Genomic DNA, 26,419 nt, shown 5'->3' on the forward strand with positions numbered 1-26,419 from the left:
GCACACTAATGTTTAGGAACCACTGTTGCTGTTTTTATTTTTTTTTTATTTTTTATTTATTTTTTTTTTAAATTTTATTTATTTATTTATTTATTTGAAGGAGAGATAGAGACAGCATGAGCAGGGGAGGGTCAGAGAGAGAGGGAGACACAGAATCAGAAGACAGGCTCCAGGATCTGAGCTGTTAGCACAGAGCCCGACGCGGGGCTCGAACCCACAAACTGTGAGATCACGACCCGAGCTGAAGTCGGACACTTAACCGACTGAGCCACCCAGGCGCCCCCCACTGTTGCTGTTTTTAAATGTTTATTTAGTTTGAGAGAGAGGGGGGTAGAGAGAGAGGGAGGGAGAGAGAATCCCAAGCAGGCTCAGCTCAGAGCCTGATGCGGGGCTTGATCTCATGAACCGTGAGATCATGACCTTGGCCAAAATCAAGAGTCAGACGCTTAACTGACTGAGCCACCCAGGTGCCCCCAAACCACTCCTTTAGCTGAAGCATTCTCAATCTTGGCTAAATATTAGAATCGCTTAGGCAGCTTTGAAAGAAAAATACCAGCTGTCAGTATCTTACCCAGATGTCAGTTGGTCTAGGTGAAGCCAAGAATCATTAGTTTCTCAGGTGAATCTAATATCCAGCCAGGCTTTCTAATCACTGCTCTAATAATTCTATTTCCCCTCGAATAAACTTTATACTAAAGAGAGTAAGTTTGGAGGTGATGGATGAGATTCAGTTTTCATTTCCCATATATTTACTGAGACCTTGCAGTTTGTTAGGCTCGTTACCATGAAGATTAGAAATAGGTACAAAGTGGGGCACCTGGGTGGCTCAGTTGGTTAAGCATCCAACTTCAGCTCAGGTCATAATCTCACAGTTTCTGTGTTCGAGCCTCACATTGGGCTCTGCACTGACAGTATGGAGCCTGCATGGGATTCTCTCTCTCTCCCTCTCTCTCTCTGCCCCTCTTCTATTCACACTGTCTCTCTAAACAAACAAACGAACAAACATACTTTAAAAAGTACAAAGCATAGTACTTGCCCATAAGGGAACATATAATCTCTACTGGCAGAAAGACCTGCACATGCTTCATATATAAATAATGACTTGAAAGGCACACATCATTCTATGCTGTCGACTATAATTCAATAAAATAAGTTACACATAGCATATCACTGTTAGGTCAAACTAATTTCTATCCTGTGTATTTTTAAGTTGCTACTCTTTTTTAAAAAATAGAGGAGTAAGATAAAGGAAATATATGTTGGAAAATGAAGAAGAAACCATTTTGATTCTAATTATATATAAGCCCTTCAACATTTAAACCTGGAAAAAATGGTGGACAAGGTCAATGGCCACACTACAAAGACTAATTCATGAGCTTAAAGACTGAGTAAGCCAAAAATGCTTTGAAGTTTCCTCACTGGCATAACATAGAATTATGCTATGGAATCACTGACAGTCAACTCACCCCAATATTGCCTATAAATTAAGTTATAACTACTAAGAAAAATTAGCAATTAAGAAATCAGCAATTAAAGCTGATATTAATATAATAAAGCTATTTTCACTTTTATTATTAGAAATATGACTGTTTCCACACTGTTGGTGGGAATGTAAACTGGTACAGCCCCTCTGGAAAACAGTGTGGAGGTTCCTAAGGAAACTATCAATAGAACTCCCCTATGACCCAGCAATATCACTGCTAGGAATTTACCCAAGGGATACAGAAATGCTGATGCATAGAAGCACATGCACCCCAATGTTCATAGCAGCACTCTCAACAATAGCCAAAACATGGAAAGAGCCTAAGTGTCCATCAACAGATGAATGGATCAAGAAGATGTGGTTTATCTATACCATGGAATACTACATGGCAATGAGAAACAATGAAATCTGGCCATGTGTAGCAACATGGATGGACCTTGAGGGTGTTATGCTGAGCGAAATAAGTCAGGCAGAGAAGGACAAATATCATATGTTTGCACATATAGGAGGATTAGGAGGAACTTGACGGAGGAACAAGGGGGAGAAGAAGGGTGGAAATGGTGGGGGAAAGGGAGAGGGGCAAACCATGAGAGACTCTTGAATGCTGACAAAAACTGAGGACTGATGGATGTGGGGGGGAGGGGGGATGGGCATGGAGGAGGACACTTGTGGGGATGAGCACTGAGTGTTATGTGGAAACTAATTTGACAATAAATTATTTGTAAAAAAAATAAAAATAAAAAAATAAAAATAAATAAAAAAAAATAATTTTTAAAAAAATAAAAAAAAATATGACTGTTTCCTTTGGCTTCGTTATTTGTCTCTCCTAGATTGGCTTCTTTTGAGCACAAACACATTTGAAAATAAGTGAAAAATGTTGTTCTAGTCTGGGAGAAATTACTGGCTAAACATTTTTCACAGATATGAACTGTTGAATTTACGTTTAAATTAAAAAAAAATTTTAAGCGTTTATTTTTGAGAGAGAGTGTGTGCATGTGCGCGCGCGCACACACACACACACACACACACACACGCGTGCGTGCAAGTGGGGGAAGGGCAGAGAGAGAGGGAGACACAGAAGCCGAAGCAGGCTCCGGCCTCTGAGCTGTCAGCACAGAGCCTGAAGTGGGGTTTGAACTCATGAACCACAGAATCATAATTTGAGCCAAAGTTGGACGTTTAACCAACTGAGCTACCCAGGTGCCCCAAATTTATATTTTTTAATGGGCAACCAAGCAAAATTCAAAATTACACATAAACTTTATGAAAATTATGTTAACATATAAAATTGGGTCAAAATTGTTTGAATTTGGCTAAGTGTTTGTTTTGATAATTCAGCTGAATATACTACATCCATTCCTTTGTTTTATTGTTAGTTACAAAGGCAAGGATGTGACCATAATCCTTTAAGACTATAAAAGGATTTTCTGAATTAAGGGAAAATTACAAATGTTCATCTACCTCATCTCTCCTGTTCTATCAAAAAAAAAAAAAAGAGAGAGAGAGAGAGAGAGAGAGAAAGAAATCCCTAGAGGTTAGAACAGGTTATAGCACTTTAAATAATACCAATTTGAATTTGGAATGAGTTTAAGGGCATCCTCATTTAATATAGTACCTTTCCTTCTTATTTGAAAATGATTCCACATTAGTAGATAATGAGTTTCAAGTTGTTTCCCCAATAAGGATGGTGGATATACTGATCCAGCCCTTCTTTTCTTTCTTAAGTTTTTTTTAAAAATGTTTATGTTTGAGAGAGAGAGAGAGCGCGCGCGCACGAGCGTGCATGCACACACAAGCGTGGTAGGGGCAGAGAGAGGGGGAGAAACAGAATCCGAAGCAGGCTCCAGACTCTCAGCTGTCAACACAGAGCCCAATGTGGGGCTCCAACTCACAAGCTGTGAGATCATGACCTGAGCTGAAGTCGGATGCTTAACCAACTGAACCACCCAGGCACCCCAGACCTTTTTTTCTTATGTCCACAGCCATTATCTGCCAGGAAGTGGGCTAATAGGATCTTTATGAGTGCCCATGAAATAGATTTTGAATCCATCATCTGGGATAGAATTTACTCTAGAAATGATCAGATGAGAAAGGAAGGGCATTTATTGTTCCAGTTTTATAGATGGAGAAACTAAGGTTTAATTATATCATTTGCACAGAATAAAGGATGGTGTAGTGATTTTCAATCATGGTTGGAAAGGTAATAGAATCACCTGGATAATCACCTGGATAATTAAAAATGACAACCAAACAACCACATGTTGTATCCTGCCCCTCTACCACTACACCCAATATGTATATAAAATCTAAGTTGAGAATAACTGGTGTATGTGAGTTGCTGTTATTGACATGAGTTTGTCATGTCACCTCCAATGTATTGGGTCATTTAAGAGGGTTGAAAACCAGTGCTGTAGTGGAAACAAAGGCAACCAGCACAGGGAATCACATGTTTAGTCCTCTATTTTATCCAATGGCATAAGCAGTTTAAAAAGATTCTGTGTCGGGCGGGGGGGGCGGCGCTGGGTGGCTCAGTAGATTAAGCCTCTGACTTCAGCTCAGGTCATGATCTCACAACTCATGAGTTCAATCCCCGAGTTGAGCCCTGTGCTGACAGCTCAGAGCCTGGAGCCTGCCTCAGATTCTGTGTCTCCCTCTCTGTCTACCCCTCTCCGTCTCTCTCCCTCAAATATAAACATTAAAAAAAAATTTTTTTTTTAATTCTATGTTTCCTTGAATGGAGATATTTTGGATATAATAATTGAATTATAGTACTGTAAGCCATTGATGGCTTTGCTTTTGCTCTTAAGAATTAGTGGAATAATTCCTCTGATTCCTTAAAGAAGAGCAAGGGCATTTGTTTTACTCAGCCATGTGGTTGCAATGACATCATCTCAAAGGAAATGGTCTCCAGCCATTTCAAACAAAGGCAAATTCCAGTCTCATGCTGGGAAGAGATTAAGTAGCACTTACATACCTGTTCCAAGAGAATTTCCCCCCTTTTTTTATTGTGAAGCTGAAGATAAGAGTCTGTTTTAGGAGTAGGTAATCCCAAAGTCAGCTTGTTTTTTTCCACAAAATATTGTTTGGACTTTCTTCGCCGAGGGCCACGTGATCCTGGCAGAAAAACCTCATTATGTGAACTTGAACTCTTCAAGTACTGAGAGAGCTTGCTGGACTTGTCCCCCAGATCACTGTCGCTCAGTTCTGAAGATGGCTGGCCGCGATGGGTGCCACGCTCATAGTTTGGGCTTAAAAATTCACTGCCAAGTAAGGAGGCAACGCTCTGTGGGCTCCTCTTCTGTTCCCCTTTTCCCCCTGAGAGTTCCATGGATGTCTCTTTGGAGGGGTATAGTGGATCCGAAGTCAGATTTTCAGTAGAGCTGTCTACAGACTCTGGCAGGCCTTCCACAGTCAAGAACATCCCCTCCTCTTTCTTATTCTTCCAGTTTGGGTCGTATCGGAGGTCTGAATATTTATCCTCCACAGGCTGTTGGCTGCCCAAAGCAGAAAGGAGATGTCAAGTCTTTCATCAAAATGTATTTACTCATTATATTTAGTCGATTATCATACTTAAATCTTTCTCCTACAATTTTCCTTTTATTGTCTTTTTTATTTGTTTTTAGTGTTTACTTATTTTGAGAAAGAGGGGGAGAGAGTGCACCTTTGTGGGAGGGGTAGAGAAAGAGGGGACAGAGGAGAAAGAATCCCAAACTGGCTCTGGGCTCTATGTGCAGAGCCCAATGTTGGGCTCCATCTCACACACCGCGAGATCATGCCCTGAGCCAAAATCAGGAGTTAGATGCTTAACCTAGTGAGCCATTCTTTTACTATCTATATGTTCAAGACATATAGATAGTAGAGGCTCAGGTTAGGCTAACATGCTATACATTAGGACAAAAAAGGTCTTAATTATCCCAGCTCATTAAATTATGGAATAAAAAATATAAATGCCAGATAAACAGCTGAAAAACAAATGTCAGTGAGTCACTGGTGTAAGGGATGCTGTTATCCACACCTTAAGTACTTCAGCTAATGAAGATAAAATCGATGTCATGTTTTGCCTGGTGATAAGCAAGATTCATCTCAATTGAATACCTGCATAGGTCCATCCTCTTGTAAAGCGATTTTACTTTTCATTTTGTCTTTGTCAGTTTGATCAGATGCGCTATAGAAAGATTCCCCCAAATGTTTAGAATCAGAACTCATTCTTAGTTCATATTCTTTTTGTTGGTCCGATCGGTGCACACAAAACAGCAGACAGGTCAACATGTTCTTTAAGCTGTAGGACGGCCCTGTTTCAGCCAAAGGTTAAACATATGGTCCTACCTTAGGGACACAGACTAGTCCATAATCAATGCATATGACCCCCAATAAAGTCTTCCCTTTTCCTCATGACAATCTCAATTTGTAAAGCACCTCCTGGTCTTAACCAAGAAAGAAAAAAAATGCTGGTAATATGGTATATTCAATGGCCCCTTTGATCTTCAAAAGCTAAATGGGAGAGATTTTCCTTCCTTGAGTATAGTAGTTGCAATCCTCTAATCAAAAAGAAAATGTAAATCACCTAGGCTTTTTATGCTACTTGATATTCCCGTTTACAGAGGATGTAATTCTATGCTGGGTAAACAAACTAATGGTGCCCCTACTGCTAATTTACTTCTCTTAATGTGGACCTACATTTCTTTTGATTCGATATAAAGCAAAAATTGGAGCAAAAAGACAAAACTCCCATGTCTTGCTAAGCAGTCATTTTGAAGATGGAGAACTTCTTAAAGTGGGCTCTTCCTTCTCCACCCAGGGGAGAGAAATGATACGCTCTTTCAGCAAAATGCCTGCAGGGAGGTTGTGCACACATGTCGGCAGGTCAGACATCAGGTTGTGCATCTCAGCCCACCCCTAAGCACCCCGGGGTCACCTGCCTCTGGGGCTTTGAGGAGGGCCTTTCTGCTGGGTGATGTCTTGTCACGTGAACTCACTGTGGTTTGGCTTTGCCTTTCACCTGGCTCCCTGGGTCTCTTTGGGCAGGTAGTGGAGCCACACAGTGGTTCAGCAGGGCACAATCTGGACTCAGTATTGGGCAGACCTGGGTTCCAGTTCTGGGTCTGTCATTACCCATCTGTGTATTAAATCTTGTCATCTCTGAGCCAGGTTCTCTGGTGTGTAAGTAGGGATAAACTATATTCTGTTTACTTCTCAGGGTTGCATAAGCATCAAGATGTGACAGTATGTCATAATTAATGTTTTGTATTTGTGCTTATTTTCACCTTTCACTATGGTGACTTTGCCTCTTGACCTAGTTAACATTCTGGACAACAGGGAATAAGGATCTTCGTTCCTTCCCTAACCTCTGCCCTTGAACTCCATCCTGTGCTATGGACAGAGGAGTTAACGAATGTTTCTTAAATAACTGGGCCTCAAAAATACTCGAATCAACACAAATGTAGGATCAGATATTAATTTTTAAAAACCCAACAGTATATCAAAATATAGTCTAAACAGTCAGAAAACCTTCCTGCATTGAACCAAATTAGTGAATGATGTCAGGGCTTATCTTGTAATGAGTTAAACATAGGGCTCATCTGTGGTGGTTTAGGGAAGAAAAGATTAAGGGGTACCTCGATTATATCTTCAATATAATCATATAATCTTCAATAAAGACATGAAGTTTTTTAAATGAAGAAGGGTGCTGTTTCCCCATATCCAATACATATTGAAAGGAAAACATAAATTGAACTCTCCTTGTTCATTCATTTGCCTTATTTCACTGAATTTCACATTCCCTCATTCTGTGAGCAAAGCACAGATATTTACTGAGCACTTACTGACCTCAGGATACAGTGGCAGGCTCCCTACCTTGTGGGGAATACAGACCAGGAAACAAACAGTTTATAGTAGCAGTGGTAAGTGTCCTGATGAGGGGCATGGCCCTTTGAGCTTATGAGGGACATCCAATCCCATCTTGGAAGCTGAGGGAAGCTTTCTGAAGGAAGTGATGGCTTACCCAAGACCTAAGGCTGTGAAGGACAGTGAGTATATCCCGGGCTGAGGGAAGAGCACGTAAAACGGAGCAGAGAGGAGAGAGAACGTGGTCCTTTCCATGAACAGACTCTGTACAGATGCAGTGGATAGTGGGAGGAGGGCAGGTGGAGGAGAGCTCAGGATGAAGCAGAGGTGAGGTCTTGAAAGGCTTTGTGAACTCTGTGAAGGAACCTGGACTGCCTCAGTGAACTTGAGAGTCTGGCCTTCACTGAGCAAAAATAATTAGAGAACAAAGGTGTTAGACATGAATACTTTTGGAGAGGCTGAGTGATGAGTTTTGGGAAGGGATTATCTACAGAGGTTGTGTATATGTTTGGTTTCCTAATAGATAGTCCCCTTCTTTGCACTCCTTGAAGCAGGCTCTGGCCACCATGAAACATGTCACATCACTTTGGGGATCTGCTCTGCTACTTGGTCAGGGTGGGATACGACGTGCCGACTTTGAGAAGACAGCACATATTGTGAGTCAATTAGGGAACGCTCACAGTGAACCTCTAGTTTTTTTCCTTAGAACAACCCTGTGAGGGGAAGTACTATGACTCTTTCCATTTAATAGATAAGCTGAAGCTCAGAGAGCTTATGTAACTTTCCCAAGGTCACAGAGCAAACACGTGGGGGAGCCGGGACAGGGACCCTGGCAGTCTGCCGTGGCTCCTGTCCACAGAGTCGTAGGCCTGTACTGTGCAGCTCTGCCCATGGGCGGTGATGGAGTAAGGTTGGCCTTATGTGAGTTGGTGAATTAGTCACATACATGCTGAGCGGCTCCCCAGGTGTTTAGGCATCGAAGCGTGGTGAGCAAGCTGGTAGATTGTACCTGCTAGAAAGATTCAGCTCTCACAATCATGTAATAAATTTGATGAAGACAGAAATGCAGCATATTATGGGTATTTAAAATGGGGGGGGGCATAACCTTGCTTATCACTGAAAAGGTGTTCACCTCTTATTTCCAGATTCAGTTGCTAGATGATACCTCAAAGTCCATTTCAGTTCTATGGTTCTATGACCCTGTGATAAATGCACAGAAGAAGCAGAAGCAGAAGGAATGCACAGAAGCACTGAGGAATGCTTATTACTTAAAAAAAAAAAAAAAAGGTACTCTTCAAGGATTGAAGGATACGGTTTCCTTGATTGCATCTCTGTGGTAATACTAACTAGCACTCAGAGTGGTCATCATATTGAACCCGCATCTGCTGATAATGGCATTATGTCTACAGTCACAGCTGTAGACCTTCCTCAGTCATACATCATCTCCGTTGTGCTCTTCCTGCCTGAAGAATGATAGTGTTTTGGTTCCAAGAAATGGTACAGCAGAGTATCTAAGGGCAAGGGTCCAAAATCACACTCCCCAGACTCAATTCCTGATGCCACCGGTTACTGTGTGAGCATAGGCAAATGACTTCTCTGTGTCTCAGCTTCCTCATCAGTAAGATGGGGATAACAATAGCGCCCATCTCACAGTGCTGTGGAGAGGATTCAGTGAATTCATATAGAAGAATGCTTGCAGTTGTGTCCTTGACACAGAGCAGGGAATCCAGTGAGGGCCAGCTATGAAAGCCTATGTCAGTGAACTCTGTCCCTGTTCTTTGCTTGCTGAGTGTCACAGTCACCATGACATAATGTGTATTGTGCTTCCTGCTGATGGATCGCTAGGGAATCTTCTCTCCCCAGGGCTTGTGTTATTTCCAGAGCATAAGGCTGTGTGTGACGCACTAAGTGGCATCTTAGTGGCCTGAAGGATTAACACTTTAAAAATCCAGTGTGTAGTGTGTTTACTATGATTTACCCACCATAGACAATCTATTTGAGCTATAGTTTAGGAAATGGGATTAAGAAAACTCAGTGTGCTGAAGTAGTTTAAGAACCTCCTGAAAGATGAGTAGGAAGATAAAACAGGGAGAATTAAATTACTTTAGATCTTCAGAAAGAACCATACTTTTGGGCCTCAACAAATTTCCGGTCTTAAATGGCCGTAAGAAGTATATCACACGCTGCAGAGAGACTGGTGTTTATAAGTGGAACCTAGAAAATACGTAGGGTTTTGAAACAAATCAGAAAGAATGAATTGCTTTGGCTGAAAAAATAAATGGTTTTGAACAAATTGTGTCTAATAATGTGTACAGAGAAGATTTGAATCTGAAAATGTGGCTCTTCTAAGAGCTTTAATTACCCTGCGCCACTTACACCAGCAACAACTGTCTCAAAGTCTCCCCTCAGTCCCCTTTCTAGATGGAAACTCTATGTTGAAACAAATGAAAGATTATGTTTTGCCAAATCATGAGCATGGGAAGCTGTACTACTTCACAGAAACAAATCTAATGGTTGAAACAGAACATGATACTGAAGATCCCCATTGTACTGCGCTTGGGTGCTAAGAAGTTCAATTATGTTCCGTGGTCCAGGTCAACATACGGGAACAAAATGAGTGTGAAGTACTTCTTCATCGGTAATCATCTGCACACAAAACATGCTCTTCTTTCCTCCCCATTTGATAGAAAGGTTACACAGACAATGGGTACACAACTCTTTTGTTACTGTGCAGACAACAGATGCAAGGTCTCCTCTCAGATGCCTAGGTAAGGCACGGATGCAGAGAGGCAGGGGAGGGTAGCCTCATCTGCATCCGCCATGATATTTGCTGGCTTTAATGGACCATATTCGAGGACTTACTGTACTCCAAACAAAATAAAATCAAATCTCCATTTAATGAAGGGCCTCATATGCAGTATAGCCTTCAATCAAAAAAACTACTAAAATTAGAGCATGTTTCTAGTACAATTAACATCCTTTGCACTCATAATAAAATATTCAATAACTGGCCATTTTGCCTGTTGAGGAGGTGAATAAAAGCACTGCTATTAATCATTTAGCAGTTATTTATTTGCCACTTTATTTTAAGTAGGCAGTTAAATTGAAACTGCACATGTTATTATTGATTTAGGTTTAATTTAATCCTTTTAAACAGAACAATTATTCCCAATTTATATGCCATTAAATCTTTTATGCATATGAACAGCAAATTCAATTTTTGTTTAAGTGTAAAGTTTTTAATGCTGCTTGGAGGAACTATAAAATGGACAATGACTGCCAAGGATTTCTGAATTCTAGGCTCATCTTAATCTTTTAATCAATGGCTTTTAAGTAAATCAAATGAAATAAATCCAAAGGATTAAAAAATCACTTCTGTAAGTCTGAAATAAAATGGTTCCACAAATATACTGATGTACTTCAAGTAGGTTGTTTACAATTCGGGAAATTTCATTTAATGTAGGCATTCCACTAAAAAAATTAAACATTTTAATGGAACAAAGTTGCTTTAATGAACTGAAGGCCAAAGACTATCTACAGAAATACACCGAAGAGAAGGGATTGGATGGTTACTGAGTGAATTTTATTTACAGCAATTATACAATTTGGATAATTCCAACCAAGGTCCCTTCTTTGTCGACAACAGATTTATGGCTGCAAAATAACTAGATATTTGCCCCACGTTCAGCCTTGATTCAAGGGCAGTCTGTGATTTAAAGGAAAACTAATGCTCTAAAGAGTGCATGTTCGTAATTGCAATGTAAATTCACTTCTATCATCTTGCATGAAACAAAGCCTACATCTTCACAAGGGAAATACTGTATGTCCAGCACTTAAAAACACAATTCCTCACAGACAGTTACAGTGCTCATGCTAGGAATTTTCCATGGAGGTCTTGGATATTCTTTCTATGCTCCAGAAACGCTGGCTAAGAAGCAGAGTCTTAGATTTATAAAATTTCTAGGTGCTTACGCTTGCTAGAATTCTCCTCACTTTTATATGCCAGATATTGACAGTGCTGTACCTGCAAGGGGCTGTGTGTCATGAGAAGAGCAGTGGAAGGGACAGGTCTTGAAACATGGGTCCCAGTCCAGATTTTGCCACTGACTGCCTGGGTGCACTTGGGTGAATCTCTTCACCACCCGAGATCTTGGGTTCGTCCCTTGGACAATAGGGAAAGTAGGCTGTGCTTTAAGAGCCCTGTGGCTCAAAGAATCTACTTTTATTAATTGGATTGCATCCATCGTGCTAAACTCAGCAATGTATATAAGAATTGGAGGGGTGGCTGGGCGGCTTAGTTGATTAAGCGTCCAACTTTGCCTCAGGTCATGATTTCATGGTTCATAGCATCTCATGGTTTGTGAGTTCAAGCCCTGCATTGGGCTTTCTGCTGTCAGTGAGGAGCCTGCTTTGGATCCTGTCTCCCTCTCTCTCTGCCCGTTCCTCCCTCCCACCCTTTCTCTCTCTCTCTCGGTCTCAAAAATAAACAATAAAAAAATTGGAAAAAACATTTTAATTTCAATATATTCAAAATGTAGAGTAATGAAAGCTTTCTATATTATCACACTTGTCAGGAGTGGAAATAAAATGAACACAATAAAGGCCACGGATTAAGCTATTCCTTTAGTAACTTGGTTATAATCCACTTGATTGTCTCTATAAACTCACAGGATTGTAGGTGATATAAATTTAAATCCTACTTTGTGAGGTTTTGAACTTGCTATTTACTAATTTAACACAGTAAGCATCCCAATTTTGAAACAAGCCAGAAAGGAACTGGCAGGTATCTCTGAGGGCACTGCAGCGTTAGCTCTTCTGGCAGGGACTCTGCCTTTAATAGACACAATCTATGCCCACACACACACACCTTACTTCCGTCTCTGACGGTTCATCCATTCTGATGGTGCCGTGCCTGCCCTGAAGAGTGCGCCAGGGTCTAACTCCAGCAGAGTTTGTGAGCAAATGGGTGAGGAGAAAACAGAAATGACTAATACCTATAACAAAAAATCACTTCTTCTGGTACAACCCTTCCCATGTGATCAGAAATAAACAACAAAAAGGCTAGTAGCTCTTTCCCCCAATACTGTGTGGAACCCTAGAGGAAAGAGATAGTGCAATGTATTTGAAATGGTTGGCCAACCAATGGCCTCAAGTTGGAAATCTATCTAATAAAGTCAATAAAAATCAACATGGATGAATGTTTCTAGAGACCAGCAGGGATGAATGTGGGCTCCCGGAAGCTCTCTCAATGTCCCTACTAATATTAGCATGTTCAGTGTGCCCTCAGGTGTCATTCTAACTCTCCTAACCAGTGCAAAAAAACAAAACAAAACAAAACAAATCTCTACACTGCCTGTGAGAGAAAGTCTGCCCCCAACTTAAGATTTCCAGTGTGTTCTACAAATCAGCCTAGGACATTTGGAAATGAAATGCTGAGTTTTGCTCAGTACTAAGTCTCTCTTTACCCACTGTTTTGGTTCTTCAGCACTGCTCTAAGCCTTCCACTTGATTCTTGTATTATTAATCAGGAATAACATGTGCGCAAGTATTTGAGAGGAAAATCCTATACCACCACAGAACGATAAATATGCAGATTATTCTTACTAAGTCCCTTTCTTACTTTTAGACCATTTTCAGAATTATAGTTCAAGAATTTCTGATTGTGTGGCACCTGGGTGGCTCAGTTGGTTAAGCATCTGACTCTGGCTCAGGTCATGATCTCCCAGCACGTGAATTTGAGCCCCACATCAGGCTCTGTGCTGACAGTTCAGAGCCTGGAGCCTGCTTCGGATTCTGGGTCTCCCTCTCTCTCTCTGCCGCTCCCCCGCAATCTCTCTCTCAAAAATAAACATCAAAAAAAAATTCCTCCTTGTGCCTGTTTCCTACCCAATAATTTCTGGTACAAGGTGGTTTATTAGAACATGGGATCTTTGGTGAAGGCTATCGTTCCCAGGCTATGCAAAAGACACCTATAATCTTTAATTAATGAAAATATTTCTGTTTCCCAGGAGAGATGCTGAGGCATATAGGCTACGATGACCCTGCTGCCCAAAGCAAAATACAATCAATGTTTATTTGTTGCAAAGGCACAGTATCCTTGAGAAACATGTGTATTACTTTACCAAAATGTACAACCTCACATGCATATTTACTCTGGCCTCCATTTAATCCATATCGAGATTGTTACAACTTTAATTTTTGCTAGATAGTAAAATGGAATCCTTTATCAGGTCTGCCCTGATCACCTATCTAACTTATAATTAGAGGATCCGGCGTCGGTTAGGAGAGCTTTCATTCAGTTCAGTTTCTGGCTCTGCCACGTCAAAACTCCAGATACCTACATGACTGTCAAAACCTTGGTTCCTTATCTGCAAAATGGGGATAATAATGCCTACGAGGCTCTTGTAAGGATAAATGAGATAGTGTATATAAAGCAATAGTTCTACAAACGGTAGCTAATTACATTTAAGTATTCTTATTAAACACATATGCTAGGCACAGTACCGCTGCCCCCTAATTTTTTTTTAAACATACAAGGTTTCAGAGGCCCCAGGACTGAAGAGGTTATTTCTAATGCTCTAAGAATTACATTGATCTCTTTCTTTGCCAGCACGAGTTTCCTATGGCTAGTTGTGGAGTGGGGTTTAAGGATTATCACGTGGAGATCCTTTCTCCACTCTTGATTCATTCACCGTAGTCAATGCTGCTCCAATTTCCATTAAGTAAAAGGTTTTCTCTAATCCATATACATTGAACTATGGCTTGACTTTGGTGAGATACAAGAAAGTAATTGCTTTGAGGAGGTCCTGGTAACATCAAAACAGAAGAGTAGGGCTCAAGTGATTTGTCAGGCAGCTTTTAAAATTGTTGCTTATAACAGCAAGAAGAAAGAGATTTTTTCATGGTTTTAAGGCAAGGCTTTGACTAATTGTTTTGAACTACAATTCCCAGAATACCATCTACCTTGCAAAAATGAAAGCCTACTTGAATTTCATAGTGAGAGCCTGGGATCAATTCGTCCATTCATGGCTAGCTAACTACCCAGAGGCAAGCAACAAATGCACAGAGGAAAGGTTTCCAGGACTAAAGTGAAAAAGCCCAGTAACTAACCTGAATGATATTTTTGAGGCATTATTTGGCTAAATGCTTGAGTCCTGTTTTCCTTTGTAGCGGAGAACTGGCCCTCCTAATGTTCCATGTACACTACACCGCCAAACAATTACTAGGGCTAAAAGCCATTCTAACTCCGAGGATGACAGTCTGTCATTTAAGATTTCTAAATAAAATCAGTCCATGAAAAACATCAATCTTTATGGCTCCCTGAATCAGAAGACAAAGGCCCTGACCATAATTTTGATTTCTATAAGTAGGAGTCTTTATTTTGAAATCTATTGAGTGGCGTTTACATTGTCCTTGGGTAAAGATCAAGGGGGCAAGGTTTGCTCCCTGAGTGCTGGACCCAAAAGAGGGAAAACTCAACATTGGGGGAATGAGGTCACTTAATGGATTCTTGCTTTGGTTTCTCCCTTGTAAAAGTACAGACAAGAATGCCTATCTACTGCAAAAGATCTGTCCTTTCCAATGCCCTCATTTCTGGAAGAAAAAAAAAAAACAATAAAACTACTACCATTTATTACCTAGGAGATTCTGACTCTCACATCAGAGCTATGATAAAAACATGGCTTAAGGCACAAAGTCAGACTGAGTGAGTTTTCTTCTCTACCACTCACTTGATGTAATAAACGTATATAATACAATCCCTTTAAGCCTGTGTGTAGCCTTGAAAATGGGGATCACGATAGCATCTCCTAAGAGGGTTGCCATACAGATTAAATGAGATAATACACATAAAGTGTTTAGCACAGTGATGGGCTCATGATAAACATTCTGTAAATGCTGGCTATTGTTATGGAAATCTTATAGTAACCTTAGGCCTCTCTTCTTCCTTCAGTCGCCATATCTAATATGTCAGTGAGCCCTGTCAACCCATATTCTCTTTCTCATTCTCCTCTAATGATAAATTATCTATGCAGTAAATGAGTAGAAGTTTGCTAAGGAGGATATATATCCACAGAAGTGTGCATATTTGTTATCTATGAGGAGGCAGATGGGGGAATGGGTTTGAGAAGGGGAATAAGGAAACTTTATCTGTAACAGTTTAGGTCTTTAAAAAAAATATGACACACATATATGGCAATAAGGGTTAATCTGTAGATTAGGATTTTATCATTTTATTTTTTTAATCTTTCTTTATTTTGAGAGAGAGAGTGTGAGAGCATGAGTGGAGGTAGGGCAGAAAGGGGTGGGAGAGAATTCCAAGCAGGCTCCACAACACCAGCCTCAATCTCAAGAATCTGAGCTGAAATCAAGAGTCAGATGCTTAACCGACTGAGCCACCCAGGTGCCCCAGAATTTTGTTGAAATTTAAATCAACATCAAGAACAAAACCACAAACCTGCTCCCATAGCACTATGATGTCCAACAAGTTACTTGTTCTCTGTTCACCTCATTTTCCTTATCCATAACATGGGAATAGCAGCATTTTCTTGCAGGATGACAATGAGAATTACAAGAAATTAGGGGCGCCTGGGTGGCTCAGTCAGTTAAGCGTCCGGCTTCGGCCCAGGTCATGATCTCACGGTTCGTGGGTTCGAGCACTGTGTTGCGCTCTGTGCTCACAGCTCAGAGCCTGGAGCCTGCTTCTCATTCTCTGTCTCCCTCTCTCTCTGTCCCTTCCCCACTTGCATACTCTCTCTCTCTCAAAAATGAACAAATGTTAAAAAAAATTGAAGAGGCCTTTAAAAAGAGATATTTTTGTCACTGCTGTAATTATTACTATTGGGTAGTTTCTTTACCCATCATGAGTTTACCCTCTAATTCACGATGCATCTGGTGCAGGATAATCTTCCTTACACATGGCTTTGTCTCCCAGGTGTCCCCAAGAACCTATATTCTCTCCCCCTGGTGTACCCAACCCAGGCCGCCTGCTGGGTAGGTTGGTGGGTTCTGTGTTCAATGCCCTGTCTGGGGTGTGGGCTGGTGGCACTCACTACAGCCCCTATAATCAGGGCCCTATGCCGTCTTCTTTCTCTATGTTCCTCTGCCAACAAGTGGGGCTTTAACCTGTCACACGTTCACTCCGATTCTGATGCCAAATTTTACCTTCTTTCCAAAACCCTGCCTGCCCAAGTTCTAGGCCTTCTATAAACTTTCTTCAATATATTTTACCCATTGGGGAAAAAAACCCCTAATACCTACATAACTCAGAGCTTCATTCTACATACTCTGTGTATATATTGATTGATTTTTGCCTCAAAACTCAGTGAAGGAACTATTTTTATCCCATGTCATTGATGATGGCATGGAGGTGCAGAGGGATTAGGTGGACTTGGCCAAGTTACACAGCTAGTAAGTTGCAGAATTTGAACCCAGACCATCTGTGTCAGACCACACGCGTCACCCCATGAAAACCTCTTTTCTAATCAATAGCTTTTAACTTCTTCCATACTGTGTCATAAAATTCATATTTTCATTAAAACTGAGTGATGCACTCATTTATATTCTCTTAAATTGTTTCGTAGCCCATACATAGCATAATGTTAACACAGCATAAATAGGGATTATTAGAAATTAAATCCTTATGTGATTATAGATAGAAGCCCTGGGAGGTAGCTAGGATTCCACTCCCAGAACCACATTTACTGACATTGATAGCTGTCCTGGGAGACAGGCAGGCAAGATCAGTTTGACAGGTGAGAAAAGTGAGCCTCAAAAGAGTTAAATGACTACTTCCAAATTATACACTACATAGCAGTGCCTAGGCCAAATCAAGACCACCTGGTTCCAAGTCCCAGCACTTTCCTATAGCAGGCATCCTGCAGTTTTTCCAAGGTCAGGTCATAGCAATGGAGACACTGGGAATATGGACAGGAAATAAGCGCATATGCCCTTATCAGTACTTATCCTTGTCTTTTGCGTATTTTTTAGTTAAAAAAAGAAGGTGGCAAAAAGCCTGGCTTCCAGCTGTTCCTTGGGACAGTGTCACACACATTACAAGGTATTCGTTACCATAGCCTGTCCTTACTGTCGCTTGTGATGTAATTATTTAATAATACATTTCAGAACCCACTGTTCTCTTACGCCAGCCAATCCCTTACCTGTCGTTCGTGCCTTTGTTCTGGGTATGGAGAGTTTCCTTGCCATCCTTCTGAGCTACTTTTCTGCTTGCTTCCTCTTCTGTCTCACTCAGGCTTTCCTCCTCCAAGCTGTCGGGCTCCATATTGTCCTGGATTTGATCTTCAAGTTCAGATTGGGACTTCCTCTCTTGCGTGAAGCTTTCTAAATCAGATTCCAAGGAGTCTTTTGCAATCAGATGTAAGTCTTTCTTGAAAGGTGGCTCTGTGGACTGGACCTTTAAGTTGGTATGACGGATAGGAGAGCGAATGGAGAGCTTGGGAATTAATTTACTGTGACTCATCTTGAAAAAATAAAACTATGAATGTGAATACAAATACTCTTGATGATAGAAGCAGTTGGCTTGAATATTTAAAGTTGTGATTCACAAAAGCATCACCTAAAAAACAATTATATTTATGTCACTTTGCGACTACTAAAAGCTCTTTAACTCCAGTGTTAAACATTTAAGTGAGCAGAACTCCGTTATATTATCTGCAGCCTTTTGTATGTACCCTTTTGTGGGAGGAAGGTCTATTAGAAAAACTATTGTGTTTTTCTCCCTACGAAAACACATCTGATGTGGAGCTCATAAACAGCCTGAGTAATCAAATGCAGCTTTATTGAGGAAATCTAGTGGCTGGATTCCTTTTTCTGCCTTCCAAGGGCCTGTTACAGACAAGCCTGGACACAAGCTAAGTGGTTAATTATGGATAGTACTTCAGTGGCCTGCTTTCAAACACCCAGAGCACCCATATAAGTATGCCAAGTTCAGGAGTATTTGTGAAAAGAATAAAACAAGTTCAGGGTCTACCTTTTGAAAAGTAAAGGAGAAAAAAGGGAAGAGTGTGGTTTTGAACAGTAAAGAGAGAAGCCTTTTGTGCTTAGACCTGTATTGGCTGCTTTCGTCATGTTGGTACCCAGCTTGCCGCTAGGCAAGAATGTGTAATTTAGGTGGACATCACATGGAGATCAACCTCAGCTCAATATATATAGTAAAAAAAGAACACTGATTAGAACCATTTAACAAAATATTTAAAGGCTTTGTGAATTTGGTCATTAAGGGATTCCTAGCAGAGGCTAGACATCTATCTACATCAGAGGGATGTCCTGGACAATGTTGGGCGGGTGGGAGATTGTCCTGAGTAACAGCTTAGGGTCCCTTCTAACTCTCTTAAGTGTGTGATTCCAAGCAAGCCTTCCCTGTCTCAAACGGCTGTCATAAAGTCCCATGAGACTGTTTATGGCAAGGGTGCTCTGAGTTCATATCAGATTGAAAGGAGATGATGATTTTGGATTGCGTTCCCTTTCATCTCTCCCTAGCATTCCTATTTTGCCTGGTCTTCTCACTGCCTTTATGCCATTTTTTTTCCCTGTAGGTCAGATAACAGAAACTTTTCCAACACGTTCCTGTAACATTTTTAAGGGCTTGCTCTCTCGTTCTTTTGGCAAATGCTAGCTTTAATGAAATAACATGAACTTATTCCTATTCCTTGCACTGCTAATAATGCTGACCTAATTGCTAACACCATCGGCTCCTTAGAGGAAAATATCTTAACAAATGAAACAGACAAAAGGTAGCATTCAGATTTAAGTACATTATGAAGTGGTTTTCTTTTTAATTCAAAAGCCCCCAAGGTGGTAGACTAATCTATTATTGTTTAACTGTACAGACTGGTTTGCTATTGGCCCATTTTAAAAACACATAGTGTGTTGGGGCGCCTGGGTGGCTCAGTCAGTTAAGCAGTTCAGGTCGTGATCTCACTGTTCGTGGGTTCGAGGCCCAGGTCGTGATCTCACAGTTCGTGGGTTCGAGGCCCAGGTTGTGATCTCACAGTTCGTGGGATCGAGCCCTGCGTCTGGCTCTGTGCTGACAGCCAGCTCAGAGCCTGGAGTCTGCTTTGGATTCTGTGTCTCCCTCTCTGACCCTCCCCTGCTCATTCTGTCTCTCTCAAAAATAAATAAAACATTAAAAAAAAAAAAACTTAAACCCGACATAGTGTGGTTTACCTTATTAGCTTAATATTGTTAAACAGATTAACTGTTGCTTTTTAGGGCGTTTTTAGAAAGCAGCAAATCCACCAAGTACTAATTAACGTTTTAATGGAAAATTTGTATAAACATCTGTAAGAGTTTTACTGGACGAGTGTAAGTCTCTGCACTTCAAAGACAAAGCTTGAAATAATCATTCTATTTCAATTTGGAGTTTTTCATGAAATCATTCAGTCCCTTCAACGGTTCTTAAATGAGATAGACTAAGGTTTCTGAGATCTGACAAATAAAAAAACGTCCACGGAAGAAGAGAATTTTGTTGTTAATTAATGAAATCTGGGATCATGGCTTTAGTGGAGGTCTGATCTTATAAAGGCATGAGATTAAAGAAGGAAAAGCTGGTATCTTGAATTAGCACGTGGGCATTTTAAATGTAAGGAAAGTGGCTCCCTAGTGGTACAGTTGTTTTTCACTGAATTTCTGACCTAGAGAGGCTGACAAATCTCGGTTACAAAGTAAACAAGACAGGCTAGGATCTAGCCGGTGGTATCCAGGCACTGAGCCGGCCGGTTCCCTAGGGTTCCCTTCAAGACCTTGAATTTCCTTCTGTAGGTGAAAGGGAACTCTTCGTGCTCTGGCTAAGAGGAAAAGTAGAGAGTTGCCCTGTCGCGGAAGAGCCTGGAAGCTGCCCATAAGGGGCAGTCGGTTTGTTTTCTTTTTGCCTTTTTTATTTTTCTTAATGGACAAGACTGGGACGCAAAAGGTATTTTAAGGTCAGGGAAGGGACGGGTCCGGGGTCTGGTGCCCTGCATTGGTCTTAGTCAACAGAGGACAGGGCTGCTCTGGGAGTCTGGGCACCAAAGCCTTTCATGGGCCAGCCCCTGGCCCCTTTGTCCCTGCCTCGCCATGGACCCCTTGCCGCCTGGACCCCAAATGCCGTCTCGCATCGGCTCCTTGGGTTTCTCCTGGTCCTGATCCAGTTTCCTCTGGAGGTTTCCTGCTGTCCCTACTCCCTCCCCTGCTGTCCCCCCCACTAAGTCTCATCCCTTCCCATTTCCCTCCCAGGCACGCGCACCCCCGTTCAGGAGGCAACCGCCCGTCACCTGCCCAGCGCTCCTCAGCGACCGCGACCCCTGCAGTCCGCATTCTCCCGTGCCGCCACCTGCGGGCCCCCGCTCCCGCCGCCCGGCCCCGCCCCTCGCGCGGCGCAGGTGCTGCCCTGGAGACCCGACGCCAACAAGGCCCCGGGCGGTGCAGGGGGCGGGGCCAGCGCAGGAGGTGGGGCCAGTACAGGCACCGGCCCACGAGGTGGCGCCCTCTGCCCTTGCAGAGAGGGTGGGACCAGTTGTGATGACATCATTCAAGAACAGGGAGCTCTGGGCCAGGCTGCCTAGGGCCGCTTCCCAAAGTTGGAAAGCCAGGAAAGGCAGGCCACCGAGTGGAAGGAGGTATTTGCGACAACTGCTGCTAGGATAGGTGAAGACTGCCTACACATCAAGAAAGAAAATCCGGGGAAACAATGGGTAAATGACTTGAACAAGGATATTATGAAAGAAATCCAAAGGCCAATAAATATTTATTGTGTATTGAAAAGGTGCTTAGGTTATAAATAATCAGAAGAGGGCAAATTAAAACCATATCTATCACTGTGTACTCACCAGATGGGTGTAGGTTAAAATCTCCGACAGCCACCCAGGGTTGGAGAGGATGTGGGGCAGAGAACCCGCGTCCGCAGCAGATGGGAGTATGGAGGGGTGCGGCTGCTTTGGCAAATGGCTTAACGTTAGCTGCTATATGTATATCCTGTGATTCAGCAGTTTCACTTTTGGGTATCTACTCCCCAAACTTATGCGCACCCGAACTGGAAATAACTGGAGTGTCCATCAACAATAGAACGGCTAATTAAATCGTGCTATTCCATACCCTGACCTATGATACGATAGTGCAGTGTATGAGACAGGGCAACACAAAGAGGGATCTTAAAAACGTTGAGGACGAAAACCCTTCAAAATACGTATTGTATAGTTTCATATAAAATTAAAAACAGGAAAAATTAAACTGTACTATATTTATGGATGCACAGTTTATGGAGAAAACAAAAAAAAAGCAAAGTAGTGATTCTTATAACATTAGGATAGTGGTTAGCTCTGGCAAGGGGTGGGGAGTTGGCGGATAGTGCTTTGAGATTGTATTTCCTGATTTTTATTTTAATTTTTTAAATGTTTTATTTATTTCCGAGAGAGTGAGAGACAGCAGAGAGTGAGAGGCAGTGTGAGCAGGGGAGGGTCAGAGAGAGGGAGATACAGAACCTGAAGCAGGCTTCAGGCTCTGAGCTAGCTGTCACCACAGAGCCCAATGCGGGGCTTGAACCCACAAGTGGTGAGAACATGACCTGAGCCAAAGTCAAAGCTTAACCGACTGAGCCACCCTGCTGCCTCTGTATTTCCTGATTTTTAATGCTGGTTACATAGATACTCATAACAACTCACTAAACTTTACATTTATGTATATCTGTATAGAATATTTTGCTATTAAAAAAAAGCCTTTGGGGGTGCCCGGGTGGCTTAGTCGGTTAAACATCCGACTTTCGCTCAGGTCATGATCTCGCGGTTGGTGGGTTCAAGCCCCTGGAGCCTGTTTCGGAGTCTGTCACTCCCTCTCTCTCTGACCCTCCCCTGCTCACGCTGTCTCTCTCTCTCTCTCTCTCCTAGAAATAAATAAAACATTAAAAAAAAAAGAAAAAGCCTTTGAAGAAGAGTAAAAAAAAGAAAAAAAAGGAAGTGTTGAGAATTCTATTCCCATTAACATAGCATTAAAAACCAGAAGTAGATTTGAATCACTATCTGCAAGCAGGCAAGAATGCTTCAGTACCGATTTCCTCATTAATGATAGAGAATTAAAAAAACTTTACTATTTACTATTTCATGCTGCTTTTTATTAGTGTTAGATTTATCATCGAGACTTAAGGAGTATTTCTGGCATCTACTGGCTAGAGGCCAGAGATGAGACCAAACATCCTACCAATGAGTAGGACAGTCGACACAACAAAAAGAAGCCACTCAGTACAAAATATAAATAGGGCTGAGGTTGACAAACCCCATGCTGGACTAGTGGCTCTGGCCCCACATTACCCAAGTGCATGGTTCTGTCCTTATACATACACATGTATGGTATTGTATTCTTTATTGGTCACTTGTTAATGATTCTGTCACCTCCTTACTATAGGATAAGCTCCTGGAGAGCAAGGACTAGCATTGTGCATGACACTTAATAGATGCTCAATAAATGTTGAAAATCCACAATACCTTGATAATTTAGCCCTTGCACAGAGGGTAGATAAGTGTAGCCTAGTAGGCCTTTTAATGGAGATATGTTCTATTTGGCACATAACTAGGATGGTCAGATCACTTGTTATTTAAGCCCAGGATACACTCAAGAATAAAAAATGTATGCTATTAATAAATATAAACTGTAATTTTCACAGGTAGCTAAAAAGTGCCATCATTCCAGGTGTAACTCTAACAAGTTTAATAGTCTGGTTCTTTTGCATGTATATTAAATTAGAAGCAGCAAGTTAGAAATAGATAAGGAAAGGCCCCCGGAGGGCAGAGATGGGACACTACCAGCAAGTGAAGAGAGAGGAGTATCACAAAAATAAGGCATGTTCAGAAAAACAAAGCAACTTGCAGTCATTTGGTGTAGGCACCAGGGAGCCTTGTAGCTGAGAACCCTGTGTGCAAATCAGGGGAAGACACCAAGCACAACAATTAATTTCTGTAATGATTCACTTTTATTTATTTATTTTTACAATGTCAACATTTTTATTTTACATTCATATTTAAATTCACAACAGATCCCCAAATTCATAAAAGTATTCAAAGAAAACGTGGTGCGACTGAGCATGTAAGTGATCACCGTTTTCGTGGCAATAGATTCTTAGACATAAGTTATTAAGAACAGAAAGTTCAGTTGAGAAACTGAAGCCCAAAGAGCAAGGGGACGACGCCAAGTCTCGGGCTTTGGTAATACAACCTGAAAAACACCCTGAAATCTCTTCCGCGTTCTAGCATACATGCATTGTGTTTCCATAGGTAGTTGGTAAGTTCCTTGGTATTGGATATCCAGCTTCTAGCCCAGGCAGTTTGTCTCTGATTAGCTGTGTGACCTTGGGTGAAAATTAGACCATTTGGTGCCATTGTCCTCATCTGGGAGACGAAGGAGTTAGATGAACTGTGGTTTTCAAACTGTGCTCTTTGGTACCCTATAGTTCCCTGGGGAGGGCAAGAGGGCAACTCTGCATTTACCAACCTCTCCCCGTAGAACTGCTCTGGTTTTAATTACTTTTTCTTAAATAATTAATTTATTTTTTAATTTACATCCAAGTTAACATATAGTGCAAAAATTATTTCAGGAGTAGATTCCTTAATGCCCCTTACCCATTTAGCCCATCCCCCTTTCTCAACCTCTCCAGCAAGCCTCTGTTTGTTCTCTGTTTAAGAGTTTCTTATGTTTTGTCCCCCTCCCTGTTTTTATATTATTTTTGCTTCCCTTCCCTATGCTCATCTGTTTTGTATCTTAAAGTCCTCATATGAGTGAAGCCATATGATATTTGTCTTTCTCGGATTAATTTCACTTAGCATAGTACCGTTTAGTTCCATCCACATAGTTACCAATGGCAAGGTTTCATTATTTTTGATAGCTGAGCAATACTCCATTGTATATATATCACATCTTCTTTATCCATTTGGGCTGTTTCTATGCTTTGGCTATTGTCTATAGTGCTGCTATAAATATTGGGGTGCAGGGCACCTAGGTGGCTCAGTTGGTTAGGCGTCCGACTTCGGCTCAGGTCATGATCACACAGTTCATGGGCTCAAGCCCTGCATCAGGCCCTGTGCTGACAAGCCAGCTCAGAGCCTGGAGCCTGTTTCAGATTCTGTATCTCCCTCTCTCTCTGACCCTCCCCTGCTCATGCTGTCTCTCTCTCTCTCTCAGAAATTTAAAAAAAAAAAAAATTTAAAAAACCCAAAAGCATTGGGGTGCATGTGCCCCCTTGAAACAGCACACCTGTATCCCTTGGATAAATACCTAGTAGTGCAATTGCTGGATTATAGGGTAGTTTTATCTTTAATTTTTTGAGGAACCTCCATACTGTTTTCCAGAGTGGCTGCACCAGTTTGCATTCCCACCAGCAGTGCCAAAGAGATTCTCTTTCTCCGCATCCTCACCAACATCTGTTGTTGCCTGAGTTATTAATATTGGCCATTCTGACAGGTGCGAGGTGGTATCTCGTTGTGATTTTGATTTGTATTTCCCTGATGATGAGTGATGTTGAGCATTTTTTCACATGTCTGTTAGCTATCTAGATGTCCTCTTTGGAGAAGTGTCTATTCATGTCTTTTGCCCAGTTCTTCACTGGATTATTTGCTTTTTTGGGTATTGAATTTGATAAGTTCTTTATAGATTTTTGGATATTAACCCTTTATCTAATATGTCATTTGCAATTATCTTCTTCCATTCCATTGGTTGACATTTAGTTTTCCTGATTTCCTTTGCTATGCAGAAGATTTTTATCTTGATGAAGTCCCAATAGTTCTTTTTGCTTTTGTTTCCCTTGTCTCTGGAGATGTGTTGAATAAGAAGAAGTTGCTGTGACCAAGGTCAGAGAGGTTTTTGCCTGCTGTCTCCTCAAGGATTTTGATGGCTTCCTGTCTTATGTTTAGGCCTTTCATCAATTTTGAGTTTATTTTTGTGTATGGTATAAGAAAGTGGTCCAGGTTCATTATTCTGCATGTTGCTGTCCAGTTTTCCCAGCACCATTTGCTGAAGAGACTGTCTTTATTCCATTGGATATTCTTTCCTGCTTTGTCAAAGATTAGTTGGCCATACATTTGTGGGCCCATTTCTGGGTTCTCTATTCTGTTCCATTGATCTGAGTGTCTGTGTTTGTGCCACATAACGATTAACCTTTTTTAAAAATGTTTTTTTAAAGAAATTTATTTCTGAAAGAGACACACACACAGTATGAGCAGGGGAGGGTCAGAGAGAGAGGGAGATACAGAATCTGAAACAGGCTCCAGGCTCTGAGCTGGCTGTCAGCACAGAGCCTGATGCGGGGCTTGAACCCACGAACCATGAGATCACGACCTGAGCTGAAGTCAGACACTTACTGACTGAGCCACCCAGGCGCCCCAACAATTAACCTTTAAAACTGCATTACAGAGTAGATCAGTTAAGTAAATGCTGAGTAGAAAGGTAAAAATCATGCAATATGTTTTATAAAGAAAATATTTTTTTCCCAAAAATATTAAAATGTTTTCTTCTTCTTCTTTTTATTTGAGAGAGAAAGAGAGCAAGTGAGTGAGCAGGGGAGAGGGGCGGAGATTGAAAGAGATAGAGAGAGAAAGAGAGAGAGAGAGAGAGAGAGAGAATCCTAAACATGCTCCATGCTCATGGGGCTGGATCCCACAACCCTGGGATCATGACCTGAGCCAAAAATCAGGACTTGGATGCTCAACTGACTGGGCCACCAAGTTGCCCCTTAAATGTTTAAAATTTCAAGGGACAAACTCTCAATTATCCCCCCAAAAAGCATTTCTTTAGAATGACCAGTCTTGAGCATTTTAGAGGACTGAGACTACAATCAGTATATGTTTATATAAACCATGCAGTTCAACAGAGGAAGTATAAGTAACACTAACCCTTTTCCAGAAGATTGAGTCAAGTGCAGGGACCCCCCTCAGAGGCTTTAGGAATGAGATAATCCCACAGGGTGGCTCCTATGAATATAAGTAACAAGTCATCAACAACTGCCTCTTTTCTTCCTTTTTGTTTTTTCTTCTTTCTTAAAAATAATTTTCAAACGTTTATATTATGGACGTTTAAAACATACAACAGTAGAGAGGAAAGTATAATGAATACATGACG

The 26,419-nt window shown here is 41.4% G+C and overlaps 1 protein-coding gene across 4 annotated transcripts in view; it reads right to left on the reverse strand.

Annotated features, from left to right (window-relative positions):
- The window catches only part of JHY (junctional cadherin complex regulator), a 59,863-nt gene extending 39,213 nt beyond the window's left edge, over positions 1–20,650 (reverse strand). For all 4 annotated transcript variants that reach the window (XR_005525628.1, XR_005525627.1, XM_039217688.1 and 1 more), the window contains exons 1-3: positions 20,596–20,650; positions 17,485–17,900; positions 4,458–4,977 (exon numbers count right to left, since the gene is read on the reverse strand). Coding sequence is in view for 2 of the 4 variants with exons in the window: in XM_039217688.1 (XP_039073619.1) it covers positions 4,458–4,977; positions 17,485–17,804 (840 nt within the window). In the remaining 2 variants the exon portion in view is untranslated. The remainder of the gene's footprint in view (positions 1–4,457; positions 4,978–17,484; positions 17,901–20,595) is intronic.
- Between the last annotated feature and the right edge of the window lie 5,769 nt (positions 20,651–26,419).

This window comes from Hyaena hyaena, unplaced genomic scaffold (assembly GCF_003009895.1).
Source record: "Hyaena hyaena isolate Hyena2069 unplaced genomic scaffold, ASM300989v1 scaffold_708, whole genome shotgun sequence".
Classification (NCBI taxonomy): domain Eukaryota; kingdom Metazoa; phylum Chordata; class Mammalia; order Carnivora; family Hyaenidae; genus Hyaena; species Hyaena hyaena.